Here is a 17,803-nt window from a genome sequence, read left to right as displayed (position 1 = left end):
ATTTACCCAGTAAGCAGCAGCAGCCCCCCCCCCCCCCCCCCCCCCCCCCATGTCTCTACAACGTAAAATCCCTGGTAAATAATTTCTTTGAAACCATTATTTGTGAAAAAATTAAATAAAAATATTAATAATAATAATAAAAATCCAGCAACTTTAATTTGGTATTTAGTATTGTTATCCCGGTACTCACTCTTTTCCCGATGCATTTATCATGTCAGTTTGATTACCTAGTGTTTATTATAGAATTTCCAACTGTACCTGAAGGCAACACAAGACCTGCACAGGCCCAGCAAGACGTCACAACATGCTACGTCACAATGATTGTTATGGATGCCAACAAAGGATCAGGATAGCGCTCTGTTAATCTGTACGGATTAAAACCGTGAATGAATTAATTAATGCAATAAATCAAGCAATAATAAAACGCCTCTCATGAATCCAAATATATATTTTTTACGGGTTTTTTTTTTTTTTACATTTTTTTTACACGTTTCTGTTTACGCCTGTTCTTTTGTTGCTAAGCAACGAGGCAACAGAGCGATGGCTGGAGACTGTGTATGAGACGAAGGCAGCAAATTGTAGTTTCCGTGAATTGATGTGTTTTATTAGCACGTCTATCCCACGGAGAACTATTTGTGGGCTTTTCTGGTGGATTTAAAATGGAATCAAAGTATGCATCACTTGTGAAGGAAGCCATTGGGCTCCTCAACAGGTTTAAAGCTGGCAGACAGTGTTTGGATGACTTCATACAAGATGCTGTAAAGGATCTGCAGGCAGGTGGACTCAGATCAGCAGGAATGGATGTATAAGCCTGCTTCTGATTAACATTTATTTGTTGTTTGTCACAGAATTTGGATATGATGCAGAGAAAGTTCATACTTGATGTCGTTTCTGGGTGTGTTGAGCACAAGAAGCTGCTGGATGTAGTAATCAATGCTTTCTATGGCCAGCACGTAAAATCCGTGTCCAGAGGTGAACGCAGCCAGTTTGTTGGTGAGTAAATTCATTGCTGCTCCTGATGCTCATTTTCAGTCTGAATAAAACTCCTGACATGTTTAAGTGGCTGTGTTGCTCCCCAGTTATCTGTTACCTGGCCACATTTCTTCTTGATGACCTTGGGCTTCAGTGTTTTAGCAGCATTGTTAAATCTCTGGACACCAAGAAAATGCACAAAGTAAGAAACACAAATTCTGAGAGAAGAGAGAAACAGCAATCAGCAGCTTTCTTATGATGCACTCCTTGTGTGTGTGTGTGTTTTTTTTTTCCATTAGTTTTTAGCTTTCTTCTTCTCAAATCTCACCACATGGATACAGGACGAGTGGAATAACATCTATGATGCTGACTTCGTAGAGAAACACTGGATTGGCCCCCTGCTCAGGTGAGCAAAGCATGCATGCATCCATCCATCCATCTTCTTCCGCTTATCCAGTTCAGCATCACAGGAGGACTGGAGCCTATCCCGACTGCCATAGGGTGAGAGGCGGGGTACACCCTGGATAGGTTCCCAGTCTGTCACAGGGCCAGGCAGTAATATTATACTGCTCAAAAGAAAATTAAAAAAAAATGAAGGGAACACTTAAATCTATACAAAGTGTAATTCGCTGAGAACAAAATGGGATGACTGCAGTCAGTAGAAAATCATTAACCCTTTGAGGGCTGGATTCAGTCTGGGGACCAGTCTGGGGAGGGTGAGGGCCAATCAAAAGCATCAGTGCCTTTGTTATCCAGGCCCTGCATACACACTGGCAACACGAGGTCGGACATTGTCCTGCATCAGGAGGATCTCAGGGCCTGCCGCACCTGCACAAGGTCTGACAGTGGGTCTGAGGATTTCATCCTGGTATCTAAAAGTCAGAGTACCACTGGTTAGCATGTGGAGGTCTGTGTGACCCTCCACACGCTTATGCCTCCCCAAACCCACTGCCAAGCCAGTCATGCTGGATGATGCTCAAAGCAACGTAATGTTTGGCACAGCTTTTCCAGATTCTTTCATGTCTGTCACATAGGCTCAGTGTGAACATGCTTTCATCTGTGAATAGAACAGGGCACCAAGGGTACTCATGGGACCTCATACCATGCTCATGGAGTCTGTTTCTCACAGTCTGGTCAGAAATGTGCACTAATGGCCCAATGGAGATCATTTTTTAGGGCTCTGCCAGTGCTCCTTGTGCTCCTCCTTGCGCAAAGTACTGATGCTGGGCTGATGCCATTCTATGGCCCTGTCCAGCTCTCCTTGTGTACCAGCCCATCTCCTGGTATCTCCTCCACCCTCTTGGGACTGCTGGGAGACAGCGAGCCTTTTTGTGATGGCATGTGTTTATTCACAATGGTTTACGCTTCCTAATTGGACAGATTGATATCCCTGAAGTTTAACTGGCTCTGTGTCATGCTGTGCCGATCAAGTGTTCTCTTAATCTTTTTGAACAGTGCATTTCAAAGTCAAACAACAAAAATATTTGTCTTTGTGTCCTTTAGATGGCGCCCTGAGATAGATATTCTCATGGACCAGCTTGCTGTTAAAATCTCTCAAGGGAATCAACTCAAGAAAGCTGCAACCAAAACCACTGAACCCCAGGAGTTCGCCCTCACCAAACCTAAACCTCGACCTCTACCTATGCCCGAGCTCATCCCACAGCAGACAAAATCCAAACCAGTCAGCCTCAGTTACATAAAGTCATTTTCTTTGAGAAGTTTTCATGTCCTCAACAACAGAAATCCATAAAGAGAGCTCTGACCAGTTAATTCTACTGTAAACACTCTTAAGGTGTCTGTTTTGCAGGTACCAAGCAGCACCTACAAAGCTCCAAAGGAGATGCAGATAATAGAGGAGAACAAACAGAGGAACCATCAAAAGGCTCAGGTACAGTGAATCTAATACAAAAGAAAATAAGTTTAACAGTTAAACAAGTTCAATAATAGTAGACATTACAGCACGTTAAATTATAAATGCACATCTTTTATATTTTTTAATTCAATCACAAATACTGCCAGCTTCATTACACACCATTATAATGATCTCTTGTCTGTTTTCCCCTAAAGGAACTTCTGTATGAAGCAAATATCAAACAGTTCAGATGTGGAAACCCAGAGAAGTCTGAGCACACAAAGGTGGGTGGGTGGGTGGGTGGGGGATTGGGTGTGTGTGTGTGTGTGGGGGGGGGGGGGGGGGGGTATTTCTTGTACTTGACATAGAGTTTCAAAACAGTTTTATAGATTTGTGTCCATGGAGGGAATCCTCCTCTTTGTCCCTTCGCTAAAGTTTCTTTTCTTCTTTTTGTAATGTTACATTATCTTAATAGCTGAAAAGTTTCATGTTAAATTTTATTCTGTTGGCCTCAACGCCATCTCACATTTTTGCCGAACCACTGTTTGTTTTGCAGAGAGCGATGTCCAAGATCGAGGAAGATTTAGATTCGAGGCTCAAACCGAATTCCTTTCATTCCCGTGGACTTCCTTCCAGTAATAATGTAAGACTTAATTACTCTGTATGTTTCTGGATCGCCTAATGTTGGTGTAATATCTGCTGACGTGTGTATTTTTCATAATCCTGTCAGGCTGTCAGCTGTCCCATCAAACTCAACAATGCAGCCATTCTAAGGAAGGAGGCACTGTATAAGCGTTGGGTGGACGAGGAGGTCCAGAGGTACAGCACAGCTTCCACCTGCTTACTCCTTGATGTTTTTCAAGGTGTTAAACATGAGTGTCTTCATTGGACTCCACAGGAATGGAAGTGCAAATCAAACACATAAATAGTTGCATCCCTTGTGCTTCTATTTTAATGCAGAATTGAGCGACTGGCCCAAGGGGAGCGCGATCTCTCATCTTTCCTGCAGTGGCAAAAGGAGATGCGTGAGAAGGACCTTCAGGAGCAGTTGCCCAAGATTGAGCGTCGACACCTGGAGGCGTGCATCAGTGAACAGCAGGCAGCGCTGGCCCGCAAACGCATAACGGAGCGCAACCAGAAGGCTGCACAGCTGAAGAAAGAAGAGGTAGGTAAAGGCCACGTGGCAACTGATAAGAAAAGGTATTCACAGAAGATTGCACTTGTAATTGTTTTCTTTATGGCTTGTTTGTTTTTCCTAGACAGCTCAGCTGATGCAAAGATATGCCGAGAAAAGGTTGCAGGAGGAAAAGGGAATAAGAGATTTGGTGCAACAAGTGGCAGAAGGCCACAAGAATTCAAAGGCAGCTAAAGAGAAGTTACAGAAGCTGAAGCAAAGCATAGGTATGCCTCCTCATACGGCGCATCACAAGAGGCGATTTTCATGATTTCTTTCTCCGTCCACATCAATTTCAGTGAACTTTCAAATTTCACAGTGAAAGAAGTCTCTGAACAAAACCAGGAGCTCCTTCGTCAAGCACTGGAGGAAGCACAGTCAGAGATGAGCCGCAAATTTGAAGTAATCCACGAAATTCACTGCATTGAGTCACTTCCTCGCATGAGATTCAAGAAATTTGCTGACACAGACGTAAGTGAAAGAAAGCTACAGCACGGTACAAAACTTTCTTTATGGGATGCTATGAAAAATGGGAACTTAGGTGCAGTGATTTATGAAACCATGCACGCATACATGAAAATAGAGTTTGTATGACCAAATATATTTTTCAACACTGCCTGAGCTCTCTGAGGCAGCTTTCTTGTAATTTCTTTAAGTAGTCTTCAGGAATAGTTCTCCAGGATATTGCAAGAACATTAAAAGCTGTTCTTCGGATGTTTGCCGCTAAGATGATCCCACGTTGTTCAATAATGTTCAGGTCCGGGCTCTGGGACCTCAATCCACACTGATGGTGTTCCATTGTGTGTTGACTTTTTTTAGGCCTGCCGCTTCCTTGTAGGTTCAAAAAACATTATTTTATGCCTGCCAAACTGGTATCTTTGCCATTTTTCATAGATTCAACTAAAGAAATGTAAACAGTTTGTGACATCTTAGATAGAGATGCTCTTATCGATCTCTGTCTCACAGTTACCTTATCCCATGTCAGACTGTAGGCCATGAGCTGCTGGGAGAAATGTCCCTGTATGAGACGAAGGAGCGGCTGGCTCATCTGAAGAACAAGCAGCAAGCAGAGCAGGAGGAGAAACGGATGCATATCCTGGAGGAGAAGCAGAGACAGAAGCAGCAGCTGATGGAGAAACTAGATGCCATCAACCTCCACAGCAGAGTCCTGGCACAAGCTGCTGCCATCAGGTCAGGAAAATATTTGGCAAGCAAATATCATATTCAAACACACAAAATGTGGCATATTTATTGATGGTAGTTTTGGCACGTGGCAGGAAAGAGAAGAGGGGAGCTGAGAAGGAGTTTATTCAGCAGATGGTGGCTCAGGATGAGATGGTTTTGACTCTGAAGAAGATACTTGAAGAGAAAAAGCAAGAGCGTCAAAAACTGAAGCAAAATGAAAGCAGCAAGGTCAAAGCCTCTAAACAGACTGGAGAATGCACCGTCAGCAACACAGGGACACACAGCCAGGTGAGTGTGAAGTCCACAGTGAAGACCAAAGAATGGGAATGGGTAAATTGTATCCCTAACTCCTTTCTCTGTTTCCTTTTGCCAGAGAAGTGTGAAAAGCTGGGAGGAACTGGAGCAGAGCTTAGCGCACTTCGTCGAGAAGTTTTCTTAGGTGGTTTCTCAGAGAGGGAAACGCTCAGGCCATAAATGTGTGTACGGTGCACCGCAGTCTTATGACGGTTTCATTTAACAAAATACGTGTGTGGAATCATTTGACACATTGTCCATTAAAACAGCTTAAACAGTGAATCTCATGTGTAGTCATTTGAAATGGTACTCATAAATTGATCTTGATTGCTGCTTGGTTGTTTGTAACAATCCAGTAGATATTATGGCTTCTTTTTTTTTTTCACTCATTCCCAAAGTTATCAAAACCCACATCTGTATGTAGCATGAAAAGGGAAGTGGGACTTCAGCTCATGACTCATGAGGAACTTTTCGCTTCCCCTAAACATTTTTTTTTTTCTGTGGCTTTCTGTATTTTTTTTTTACCATGTTACTGTACTAAATGGCACTCATCGTATCAAGGGTCATCTCTTTGGGAATACCCACAACAAAAACAGAACTACTACAAGCACAGACACAAGGATCTCACAGTATACAATAACATTTCTCTGTGATATGCTACATTTAGCATGAAGTCTATTTTCTATGAGTATTTTTTTTCCACTAACACTAGCCATAGAGAAAAGTGGTTGTGCCATATAAAGACTAAAACAGTCTCCTTTGTTGTTTTTCCTTTTAAAATGAATTAAATAATGCTAATGATAAATTCGTTTTACTGCTTGATCCTAGTTTGAGACCATCTTTCTGCAGAACAGGAGCGATTCTGAGTCTAATGCGTGATATTTTAATAAGGCGGTGGCGTCCCCGTTGGCTGTCCCTTGTAACTACAACAGATCTGTCTGAATTCAGCCCGTTTCACTTGGTTTTTCCCTCTAAACCAAAATCACATGATGTCGTTTTGTCATATGACACTGATGAGAGGGTTGATTCCCCTGAGAGCGTACTCTGTAAAAACAAAGGAAACTCGGGCACTTTTCAGGGATGAGATGCTGTAGACGGACACTGTCTGGTGGCTGGAGTCGGTAATCTGGAGGATGGACTGTCGGGGGGTTCTGCCTGCGGTGGCCGCCGCTTGTTTCATAAGTAAGTAGAGGCTTTTCTACCGTTAACGAAAGAGCAGCGGTAATCCTACAGACTAATACAGAGAGAGAAAAAAAAACGCACAAAGCCACTGCAGGTGATTTCACTACTGAAAAGCGCAGGCCGATCTGGGAGGAAGCACAGTTTGTTATTAAAAGAAAAAAAAAACAAAAAAACATTAAAGAAATAAAAATCATGCCCTGTTTTCTATTATTTTACATCCACTTCAGTCGCTGCGCCTGTAGTTCTGTACTGCTGCATCATGTAATTTAGACTTTGTCCAAAGCCCAACTTCATCATAAAATGAATGCACTGACTCACTGTATTTCTGTGGTACTTGGAAGTTGTATTATTGCTGTGGTATTTCTATAATGTAATTTATATCCTTGCAAATTCCCTGAGTTGTAATTCAGGAAGCATTTCTGTTTGGGAGAGAAATGCTGCCAGCTCAGAGGAGACTGGAGCTGAGAAATCATATGACCCCCTTTCTGAATAATTGCATTTCATGAGGAGGATGGCTCCTATTCAAGAAAGCAGTTAAGCGCAAGGCTTATGTGATTACTACCACAATATGGGCTCTGTTTTGCTGATGTGCCTATACCTGCCCCCCCCTCTTTGCTGGATAAACTTTTTGTAAAATTATTCAGCTATAGTTGAATGAAGAGGCTCTTCTTTTATTTAAGGCAATTCGTCAAGCCTGGTGCTGAACTGAAAAGACTCTCAGGCCACTCATCTGCCTGCAAACATTTATTTTTCATACCTCTGTTGTGTCCCCCGGTGGATCCCAGCTCAGTATGTGCCTGGGGGGGGGCATGAGGGTTCATCGTCCACTTCATCCAATGCAAAACACACGACATTTCAAAGCAGCAGACTGAATCAAAGAGAGATTCAGAGAAACAGGAGTGTTGAATCATAGTTATTATTTGTGATAGCAATTAAAAAATATTAACAATTCAAGCAAAAGGTATGCAGGAGGGTTCCCCAAAATCTTTATTGTATTAATTATTAGTGAGCAGATCAATGATTGTGTCTTCCTTCCCAGGCATCGTGGTGAGCCAGACCACACTTACTCCTGCTGTGACAGACACCACTCAAATCGACAATGTGACCAGTCTGACTCCGACACCCGTGATTTTCAGCAGCACAACTCCAGGCTGCGCCGCTTTCAACCTTTCTACTTGTGAACCATGTGCACCGGGGTCGCAATATGACAACAGTGAGTCAGTGACTGTTGTCTGACATGTTTTTTTTTATGACGCTGGATTACAAATATACTATATTTAATATTTCTTTAATATTGCCCCTGTTTATTAAGTACTTTCCCTGGCTTCACCTACTCCTAAGATAAACTATGCAATAGCAGTAATATCAGTTCTTTGTCAATTCCCCAGATACCCTTCTGTGCACGTGTTGCCTTGACTTAGGGCGGTGTGTGTTTCCTGGAGCGTGCCTGCCATGCACCAGAGGATTTTATCAACCACTAGCTGGACAGCAGCAGTGTCTACCCTGCAGCCGAGGTTTCTACACCAAGTAAGGACTCACATTGCACCAACAATTTAAAATGTCACTTTTTAAATTTTTTCTTTTCAAATAGAAATCCAGTGCCTCACTAATAAGTTATTTTGTATGCTATATCTACTTCAGTTTCACTGGAAGTCCATTATGTCACCCCTGCCCTCCTGGGTCCTTCAACAATAACACTGGTGAAGACACTTGCACAAGTTGCTCACCAGGTGTGTTTATCTAGCAGCAACTCATTACTGTGTTGTATATCAGAAAAAAGAGAGTGCAGATTCTTAAACATACACTGTAGATTTAAAAATTTTAAATACACACAACTTAATATGCACTTGTTATGCTCTTCTTTATTTTCTGTCGCACAATGATTGATGCTGTTAATGCACATGGTTTAAAAAAAAAAAACAGACTCCTGTGGACACTCACTTTGTAGTTTCTTCTACTTATAGCTCTGTATGACGTCACTCAGAGGTGATATCCTTAGCCATCTCAGGAGGGGCAGCCAATCAGAAGAAAGTTGGCTTAAAGGGTGGTGGTCTGAAAGTGCTTGCTTGACACACTGGGGCTCAGACTTGGGCTGCACCGAGGCCTAGTATAAGATAAATATAAACACAGATAATCCTCAACTGTAAATCATGCGAAACTATTCTAAGAGAGTCCAAAAATAAAAATATGGAGCTGGAAATTTGCCCCTTAAAGTCTATAGATATGCTAATATTGGTGTATTTTTACAACTTTACATGTATATATCTATACCTTAAAACCACAAATTATGCATGTTTCTTTTCAGGTTTCTTTTCATCACAGCATAATTCTACTTCATGTAAACCATGTACGCAAGGACGTTTTTGCAAGTAAGTTGGATTTGACTGCTGCTAGGATTGTATTTCTGCTTCCATTTCTGTTTTGCTGTTGTTGTTGTTTTCCTGTAACTAGGATCCAAAAAAAAAAAAAAATCAGAGCAGAACTCAGTTGTTTGGAAAATAAGTTACTTAACCACCAAATTGAACATCACATGCTTTCATCCCATGGTTCTGAGTTGCTTGCACAGTTGCACCCACACAAACACACCCACATGCACACAGACAGGACCAGTTGCACGGCGTCTGCTTTGAGTAATCAACAGTTGGCATAAAATCGGGAATGGCGTGCACGGCCCCGTCTCAGTGGTTTATATGACTCATTGAAATGAATGTAGTGTTGATTCATGACAAACAGACATTATCAGTCCATTTCAGTTTGAGATATGGTTACAGCAGACCAATCATCCTTCAGATTTTCCAGGGTGTTGTTGAGAATTTCCAGACTGAACGGGATGTGTAGCCCCATGCGGTCTAGCTGACATGCCCCAAATAACCTTCATAGGGAGGCATCCTGCAGGCATCTTGATCACAGCTAATGAGTGAGAATGAAGGAGCAGCAATATTAGCGCCTTCTGTGCATCTAAGGCCCAATTTTTATCATCTAGAAACTGACAGTCATTAAATGCTCATAAAGCGTGGGAAGCAACTTTTCTAGTGCCAGAACTTCAGCGCTCACTGTGAGAATCTGGTAACCTCTTTGTCAACTGAAAACACCTCCTTGGGCTGACTGAGCTTTTGCTTCTGCACTAATAAAAGCGATATTCCTCTTTTAGTCTGTCCATGCTTGTCTGCCAAGCCTGAAAGCCTATCTCCTTCACTGCCGGCGTCTACCAGCAGGTTCTTGGGCTGCTGCCATGATAGGAAGTGATGTCTCACAGCCGCAGCTCCGTATGTTATTTACAGATGCTAAAAATAGTGTTTGAATTTTGGTCTTTATTTATTTTTTAGTTTGATGACCCCCCCCCCCCCCCTCCCCAGTTAGAAAACATTTTTCCAGTGATTTACACTCTAAACTGTGAACTCTTGATGACAACCCTTCATATTATTAGTCACATCTTTGCTCAGTAGGTGGTGGGTCTGCTCCAAAGTGTTTTTATGTATTTTACAGTTATAAATATGGTTCAGTCTTTCTTTCTGACAGCTCATCGAGTTGTACCCAGTGCCAGATGTGTCCCAGCGGAACAGAAGCTCTACAGATGGCTGCTAAAGACTGCACTCCGTGTCGCCCAGGTTGGTTACACCATGCGAGTGTAAATCTAAACAAGTTTTAGCTTTGTCATTTGTGGGAGTGTTTGCTGTGGTTTGTAGTAGAGAAGGGGAAGAATTGCTTTCCATCCCAGTGATATGTGTTTTTAAACAGGTATGTACAAGGCTGCCCATCAGCCCATGTGTCAGATCTGCAGCAGTGGCTATTTCCAGATCCACTGGGGCCGGGAAAGCTGTGACATCTGCCCAGAGAATCACTACTGCCCTGTGAGCACTCCACCCTCCACACTCTCTCAGATGACATACAACAAGAGTTAATGTGTGTTCACTCCAAAGATATTTAGTGACAGAGCACATTGTCGTCTCAGAGCCCTGACGTGAACCCCATTCAGTGTCCGAGTGATGCCTTCTGTCCAGCGGGCAGCTTGGCTCCAGGCTACTGCATGGAGACTTTCTTCCGCAAATCAGGGGACACTTGTGAACTGGCTCCGGTCACTATAGCTTTGTTAGTTATTGGAGGAGGGGGTGAGTAATACTGATTAAAAAAAAAGAGTCTGATGTTGTCTGGTCCAAGTGCTTTTAGAGATCCTTCAGTAATTTATCTTCTCTTTAATTCCAGCAGCATGTTTGAAAGCAGTTTACTTTGAGCTATATGAATGTAAATTCAAGTCTAATTCTTATGGCTAAAAGAAATCCAGTCAGGTGGTTTATATAATGATATAATGAATTGAATTAGGAGTCATGCTCACATGCCAAAGCACTCTGTGCATGCCTGTAAATGGTAATTTGTTGTAATGAGCTCTGTATCATCTATATATAATTTTTTTTTCTATTCCAGTGGCCTTACTCTTTATTATTTTAATGGTGTTACGTCGACGAAGAGAAACAGATGGAGAGCTGACAGTAGCCCGGGCTCCACTGCTACGCAAAGAGCGACCTCAAGGACGATACTATGGCCTGCCCTGTGACGCAGAACCTGTATATGCCGGCTGGTGAAGCACTAAGATAAAAGAAGAGATGGTGAAACATGGTAACATGGTAAAACTCCCCTCTTGAGAGCACACCTTGGCAAACCAGCAGCTTGTCCAATATAGAGAATTACTGTCTAACAGAGGTTGATTGTTTTGTGAATTCTTATTGTTGCAATTGTTCCACTTGGAGAAAAACATTCCTTCCTTTAAGTGAGTTTATTCGATTATGAGAAGTATGCTGGAACAATAAAAACAACATCCATGCCTCTCCTTGGTAACAACCTTTTTCACTTATGAAAAGCACTTTTTTTAAAAGAAGGTAATTGATTTACTTTGCATTCCTGTGTTGGTACACTTACATTAACTTATGTTGTCCCTCAGTGATGGAGTGTAAACTGTAGTTGGTGTTTTTTGTTTTTGTTTTTTAATGCATTTGATTATTTTATGGCTTTATAGATACCTTTGCTTAAAGGTTTTCAACTGCTTTTTAAGGTGTATGTTGTATGTTTTAGAATAAAATAAAAATATTCAGATTTCTAACCGTTTTTAAATGTTATGTTATATTATGGACTAGTTTTAAAATAAAAAAATGGTTATCTAAGTATTTTGTCCTAATAAATTGGTCCTAATTTGCTAGCACAATATAAAGTAATTTACCACATCCTGTGGCCCTGAAAAATCATTAATAATTTATAACTTATAACACCTGCAACAAACTGCAATGCACAGTGTATTCAGACACTTTTCTATCAGAACCAGCATTAATTTTTTTCAGTAGCTCATCTGTTGGGTCAGACCACACAGGCCGGCCTTTGCTCCCCATGTGAGTCAGTGAGACCATGACCCTGTCGCTGGTTCATCACTGTTCCTTCCTTTTGATAGATACTGACCACTGCAGACCAGGAACACCCCACAAGAGCTGCAGTTTTGGAGATGCTCTGATCCAGGGGTCTAGCGACCACAACTTTATTACTGAACTCAGGAAAAAAAAAATCCTTTCATATTTCACAGATTGGCTAATTTAACCAAGAAAAACAACATAATTATGTAAGGCCAGAGTATGTAACAGCTGCTTTTCAGCAACACACAAAACTGCAGTATTTTATTAAAATAAAAAAAGCTATACCAGTCTTACACTGTTGTTATTCAGATATTTACATTACCTTCACCAAGAGGAGAATTAAGAGGTTCAAACACTGCCTTACCCAGTAGATCAATATTTTGACATCCTTAATTTCATTATTAATTTTTTTTAATATAAGCTCTCGAGTGTTTAATTTTTGTTCTTTGGGCATGTTTTGACTTGGTTGTATTTTAGGTATATTTTCTTGTTTTACACACACACACCGGTTTTAGACACTTAGATAATTCTTATCCATCACACTATACTAGTCACACTATACTAGTGCACTAGCACTAGCAAGGCCAGATATATAGTCATATAGAACCACGTACCACAGGAAGAACAGATGGCCACCACACACCCCCACACACCCACAAGTTCACCATTAGGGAGTCAGAATAGGGTTACTTGAAAAGACAGAAGATTCTGAGGATGCTGAAATCCACAAAAGAACTCTTGTCATTTAATTTGGTGCACCTTGTTTAAATCTATCAAATCACTTGGAGTTAGTCAGGGAAATATATATATATATATATATATATTTAACTATCTTTGAATCCTCTTTCGCTAGTTTAAGCTGTATGTGACTTTTGCATTTGCATTTTATTACAGTCTTTTAGCTTTGAGATGTTATGACAGTGCTTGGAGTTTGCATATTTTGTCTGTGCCTGTGTGGGTTTCCTCCTACAGTCCAAAGATGTGCATGTTAGACTTGTCTGTCCCTCTGTGTCAGCCCTGTGATGGACTGGTAATCTCTCCATGGTGTGCTCCTCCTCTTGTGAGGTGTCAGCTGGGCTAGGCTCCAGCACCCCCACAACCACAGGATAGTGAAGAAACTGAATAGATGGATGGATGGGGACCTATGCACAGCAGTCATTTTGATGCCTCATAGCAGGGGCAGCACAGGCGTTATTAATAACATCAATCACAGCTTCATTTATTGATCTAGACTGAGGGCCTTGGTATTGCACAGTGAAGAGGAAAATGGCTACTGTTGATGCAGTCATTTGCTCTGGCTACATTTCTGCCATGACATGTCGTGTTCAGCAGATACAGGAAGGTTTAAACTAAATCAATAAGAATCCTGAGTCGCTGATTTAGTCTTACAGCAACCAACAGTTCTGTCCAGATTATCCAAACGTTCAGCAGGAGAATGTGAAAAATGGCAAATCACAGGATCTCACATTAATAGCGTGACAGCTTTGTAGACAGACACAGCTGGAAGCTGCATATGACACTGAGCGTACATGTTTAATGCAGGAGTACATACATGTACCACATTTCTATTGGATAAAATGTGACAGTCATTTCAGGCTTGCCTGCTAATCTTTTGGTGATAGTAATAAATGTTATATTGAAAAATTAAGAGGTAACAATGCTTAAAAATAAAATTTGCATCAATATTTTTCGATATGCAACATATAAGCAATTCATAAAGAAAAAACAACGACAAAAAGTGACTTCTATGAATAAGCATTTCCACATAAATTTCAGCATGACATGCATTTCCTTATTTGTAATGAATTTTAGAGACTAAAAGAAGCAATCGGTGTCAATTAGAAAAAATTTAGATATTCTGAAGTGACTATTTTGGCTTTATGGATATTATTGTGCAAAGGTATTGAGTCAACCCTCTTTTCATATTTTAGAAAAATGGGAAATAGGCACAGTGATTTATTGAAACATACAAACATACATAGAAATACAGTGTATAAGGCAAAAACAGAGTTTGTACAATTCTAACAAGCTTGAAAGTCAATATTTGGTATGACCACCTTTATTCTTCAGTCTGAACTCTCTTTGGCAGCTTTCTTGTCATTTAAGTAGTCTTCGGGAATAGTTCTCCAGGCTTCTTGAAGGACATTCAAAGCTCTTCTTTGGATCTTGGCTACCTTTTGTTTTGTTCTCTGTCAAGATGATCCCATACTGCTTCAACAATGTTGAGGTCCGGGCTCTGGGGAGGCCAATCCATGACTGATAGCGTTCCACTCATTGCTTTTCTATCCAGGTATGCTTGTACTGCATTGGTAGTATGTTTGGGATCATTGTCATGCTGAAAAATAAAGGATTTACCAATCAGATGCTTTCCAGGTGGTATTACATGATGGATCACAATCTGACTGCACTTTTCTGCGTTCATAATTCAATTCATTTTTTACAAGATCTCCAACACCACTGGCTGAAATGCAGCTCCAAACATAACAGAGTCTCCACCGTGTTTTACAGATGGCTATAGACACTCACTGTTGTACCTCTCTGCTGACCTCCTCCGTAAATATTGATGTCAATTTAAACCATTTTTTTAAAATTTGGATTCATCACTCCATAAGACCCATTGCTACAGATCTTTTCTGCTTGAATTATTCATACATCAGTTTTAAGTGTCTTAAGAACAACAGCAGCAGCAACACAAAATCAAAACAGAAAACAAACATTGCTATGAAAATGGTTAGGTCCAAGGACTGGATTGAAAATGACTGAAAAAGCAGCCAATGCCCAAAGAAAACCTTTGAAAGACCTTCAGAAAGTCCGGAGCTCAAGAGCACTTAAAGGTTACAAGAAAGTTTGGCTCCTTGGAAGCAAAATATAAAGAAACAAGGGGCTGGTCAAGACTGCACATAATCTTGTTTTATTACACTGAAATGTGTTCATATGCCATTCTTGCAGAGTTTTAATGTCTGTTTGGCTTTAGAATGGATTTGAATGGCTTCAGACTTTTGCACAGTACTGTGCTTTATTTATCCCAAAAGATGGTAAATTATTGAGTCACAGTAGCCAAAACATTGAAAGAAAAAACAGAAAAAAGCACAATAAAATAAATGTAGTACCACAAAACAGCTCAGAAAGGTAAAAAAAAATGACACAAAAGAAGATCAACAAAATACTATGTCCCGCAGTAGTTGCTAGGTGGCGCTAAAGCGCTGTGCCGCTTTACCGAACAAGAAGGTTTGTCCAAACGGGACTCCGTACTTACTAGAGCGTTCAGGAGGAAGCATGGCGGCCGCCTTGGCACGGAGGTTGTCAGGTGTGTAACTGCAATTTGGCATTTATATATTTTGATTTCACCCTCTTGATACGGTGCACGTTTGTTATCTGTGTGTTACCGAACAGCACAGACAGCAGCAGTAGTTGAAGTCGGTTTTGTATTCATGTGTTTTCCTGTCGTTGTCCTTGTGTTTGACCAAGGGCTGCTGAGGCCGCTGTCCGTGTCTATCTGCGCCCGGACCCCGCACACCTGCCGGCTCTCCGGCCTTATCCACCCCGCCCCACTCTGCAAGTCTGCTACAGCCGCTGTCCGCGCTCCTCTTCGGGGCGCAGTGTGTCAGACACCCCGCTACAACCTCCTGCAAAGGTAACGCAAATACGGGGCTCACTCTGTCCTCCAACCGAACTGGAAGATTTCTAGTACACGTTTGAGAAACTGTTTATGTGAAGTTAAAAGTATTTGGAAGTAAAGTTGCATCCTTAATTAAGTGTGTTTGAGTAATTACGTTCCCCCAATGTAACAGGTTAGGTTACATTGCACCTAATCGTGATTAGGTGCAGGCTTTCCTCCAGGAAAAAGTTTCACTGAATTGGTAATCCGAACTAATCTCATCTTGTGGCACTTGTTAGTGGTCGACAGCTGGCCCACTTATTAAATACAGCACAGAGGGCTTACAGTAACAGAGCTGACTGTGAATTTGGTGCTTTGTTTCATTAAGTTTTGTTGTGACTTATTTATACGGTTGGCAAAGGCTATAAAATACCAAGAAACTGAGATGAATAAAATGCGACCTCATCAGCTGCTAAATCAAAGACTCTTTATAATCAAAATGCTTTGCAGCAAGGTCTGAAAAATAATGCTGGCATTTTTTTTTATGCTTTAAGCACCTTATTATGTGCACGAGTAGATGTTAGGTGTTACAGTTTTCTTAATTACGAGATGGCCATTACTCTGTAGTCATTGGTCACTTTATTGGGTACACCTTACTGGACCCAATTTTGCCCTCAGAGCTGCCTTAATTCTGCGTGACATAGATTCAGCAAAGTGCTGGAAACATTCCTCAGAGATTTTGGTCCATGCTGATATGATAGCACCACACAGTTGCTGCAGATTTGTCAGCTGTCCATCCATGATGTGAATTTCCTGTTCCACCACATCCCAGTCTGGTTATTGTGGAGGCCGTTTGAGTACAGTGAGCTCATTGTCATGTGCAAGAAACCAGTTCGAGATGATCTGAGCTTTGTGACATGGTGCGTTATCCTGTTGGAAGCAGCCATCAGAAGATGGGTACACTGTGGCCATAAAGGGATGGACATGGTCAGCAGCAATACTCATGCAGGCTGTGGGGTTTAAATGCTGCTCAGTTGGTAGTTTGGGGCAAAAGTGTGCCAAGAAAATATTTTGGTGAGCCAGTGCAAACTGTAGCCTCAATCTTCTGTTCTTAGGTGACAGGAGTGGCACCCGGTGTTCTACTGCTGTAGCTCTGCTGCGTCAAGGTTTGACATGTTGTGTGTTCAGAGATGCTCTTCTGTATATCTTGGTTGTAGTGAGTGCTTGAAGCAGTCTGGCAATGCTCCTCTGGCATCAACAAGGCATTTTCACCCAGAGAACTGCAGCTCACTGGATATTGTCCCTTTTTCAGAACATTCTCTGTAAACTTTAGAGATCGTTGTGTGGGAAAATGCAGGTAGATCAGCAGTTTCTGAAATACTCAGACCAGCCTGTCTGACACCAACAGCCATGCCACATTCAAAGTCACTTAAATCACCTTTCTTCCCCATTCTGACACTTATTTAAACGTCAGCAGCTCGTCAGCATGGCTAAGTGCTGCTATGTGATTGGCTGATTAGATATGTGTTAATGAGCAGTTGAACAAGTGTACCCAACAAAATGAGTGTATGTTCTTTATAACAGCTGTTCTGCTTCTGTGTCGTTGCAGGGTGTCAGCACTTGTTCCTAGTCTAAGTCAGCAGCCGAGCAGAAGTCTGACGTACTATAGCATCAAGAAGGGGAAGAGAAAGAGTGTCAAATCTGTCACAGACAGGTTCATGAGGCTGCACTGTGGCCTTTGGATCCGGCGCAAGGTGCGTGCATTTTACAGTTGCCTGAATAGTGTTTACTTAAATTAACATGTTTAAAAACACAGTTTTGTCAATCTGAATACTTTATTTTTAATGCGAACAGGCTGGATACAAGAAGAAGCTCTGGAAGAAGCTGCCTGCCAGACGAAAGCGCCTGAGGGAGATTGTATTCTGCAACAAAACACAGTGCGGGCTTTTAGATAAAATGACAACCTCGTTTTGGAAAAGGAGAAACTGGTACGTCGACGATCCATACCTGAAGTACCACGATCGGGTCAACCTCAAACCCTAATTTGCTGATTCATGTAATAACATCTCATCTTTTGCTTGTAATGTAATGATGTTGTGTATGTATCAAATAAATCCCTGTGTTTTCGAATTGTTTTCAGTTTTCTTTTA

General features: G+C 41.4%; 3 protein-coding genes across 3 annotated transcripts; all 3 read left to right on the top strand.

The window, feature by feature from the left end:
- Positions 1-527: 527 nt before the first annotated feature.
- Positions 528-5,751, top strand: cfap99 (cilia and flagella associated protein 99). The gene is made up of 15 exons (XM_030719383.1): positions 528-773; positions 849-993; positions 1,080-1,174; positions 1,272-1,378; positions 2,476-2,653; positions 2,780-2,860; positions 3,040-3,108; positions 3,381-3,467; positions 3,555-3,643; positions 3,785-3,989; positions 4,084-4,225; positions 4,318-4,469; positions 4,984-5,189; positions 5,276-5,471; positions 5,557-5,751. Exons 1-15 carry the CDS (start codon positions 660-662, stop codon positions 5,620-5,622), a joined length of 1,932 nt encoding a protein of 643 aa, XP_030575243.1. The 5' UTR covers positions 528-659; the 3' UTR covers positions 5,623-5,751.
- A 737-nt stretch (positions 5,752-6,488) lies between these two features.
- Positions 6,489-11,784, top strand: LOC115772636 (laminin subunit gamma-1). The gene is made up of 9 exons (XM_030719000.1): positions 6,489-6,659; positions 7,699-7,872; positions 8,048-8,186; positions 8,301-8,389; positions 8,965-9,028; positions 10,179-10,267; positions 10,398-10,510; positions 10,612-10,768; positions 11,082-11,784. Exons 1-9 carry the CDS (start codon positions 6,611-6,613, stop codon positions 11,237-11,239), a joined length of 1,032 nt encoding a protein of 343 aa, XP_030574860.1. The 5' UTR covers positions 6,489-6,610; the 3' UTR covers positions 11,240-11,784.
- Positions 11,785-15,288: 3,504 nt separating this feature from the next.
- On the top strand, positions 15,289-17,783 carry mrpl35 (mitochondrial ribosomal protein L35). Its single transcript, XM_030719323.1, has 4 exons — positions 15,289-15,362; positions 15,524-15,689; positions 17,263-17,407; positions 17,508-17,783. Exons 1-4 carry the CDS (start codon positions 15,332-15,334, stop codon positions 17,694-17,696), a joined length of 531 nt encoding a protein of 176 aa, XP_030575183.1. The 5' UTR covers positions 15,289-15,331; the 3' UTR covers positions 17,697-17,783.
- The last annotated feature ends 20 nt before the right edge of the window (positions 17,784-17,803 follow it).

This window comes from Archocentrus centrarchus, chromosome 22 (assembly GCF_007364275.1).
Source record: "Archocentrus centrarchus isolate MPI-CPG fArcCen1 chromosome 22, fArcCen1, whole genome shotgun sequence".
NCBI classification, from domain to species: Eukaryota; Metazoa; Chordata; class Actinopteri; order Cichliformes; family Cichlidae; genus Archocentrus; species Archocentrus centrarchus.
This window is presented reverse-complemented; position numbering and strand designations above follow the sequence as displayed.

Bases quoted from the DNA above. Each gene is read 5' to 3' on its own strand.
- cfap99 (XM_030719383.1), top strand. From the start codon at position 660: ATGGAATCAAAGTATGCATCACTTGTGAAGGAAGCCATTGGGCTCCTC. The intron at 5,190-5,275 runs GTCAGGAAAATA...GGCACGTGGCAG, and splicing joins GCACAAGCTGCTGCCATCAG to GAAAGAGAAGAGGGGAGCTG. The intron at 5,472-5,556 runs GTGAGTGTGAAG...TCCTTTTGCCAG, and splicing joins ACACAGGGACACACAGCCAG to AGAAGTGTGAAAAGCTGGGA.
- LOC115772636 (XM_030719000.1), top strand. From the start codon at position 6,611: ATGGACTGTCGGGGGGTTCTGCCTGCGGTGGCCGCCGCTTGTTTCATA. The intron at 9,029-10,178 runs GTAAGTTGGATT...TCTTTCTGACAG, and splicing joins ACGCAAGGACGTTTTTGCAA to CTCATCGAGTTGTACCCAGT. The intron at 10,769-11,081 runs GTGAGTAATACT...TTTCTATTCCAG, and splicing joins GTTAGTTATTGGAGGAGGGG to TGGCCTTACTCTTTATTATT.
- mrpl35 (XM_030719323.1), top strand. From the start codon at position 15,332: ATGGCGGCCGCCTTGGCACGGAGGTTGTCAG. The intron at 15,690-17,262 runs GTAACGCAAATA...GTGTCGTTGCAG, and splicing joins CGCTACAACCTCCTGCAAAG to GGTGTCAGCACTTGTTCCTA. The intron at 17,408-17,507 runs GTGCGTGCATTT...TAATGCGAACAG, and splicing joins GCCTTTGGATCCGGCGCAAG to GCTGGATACAAGAAGAAGCT.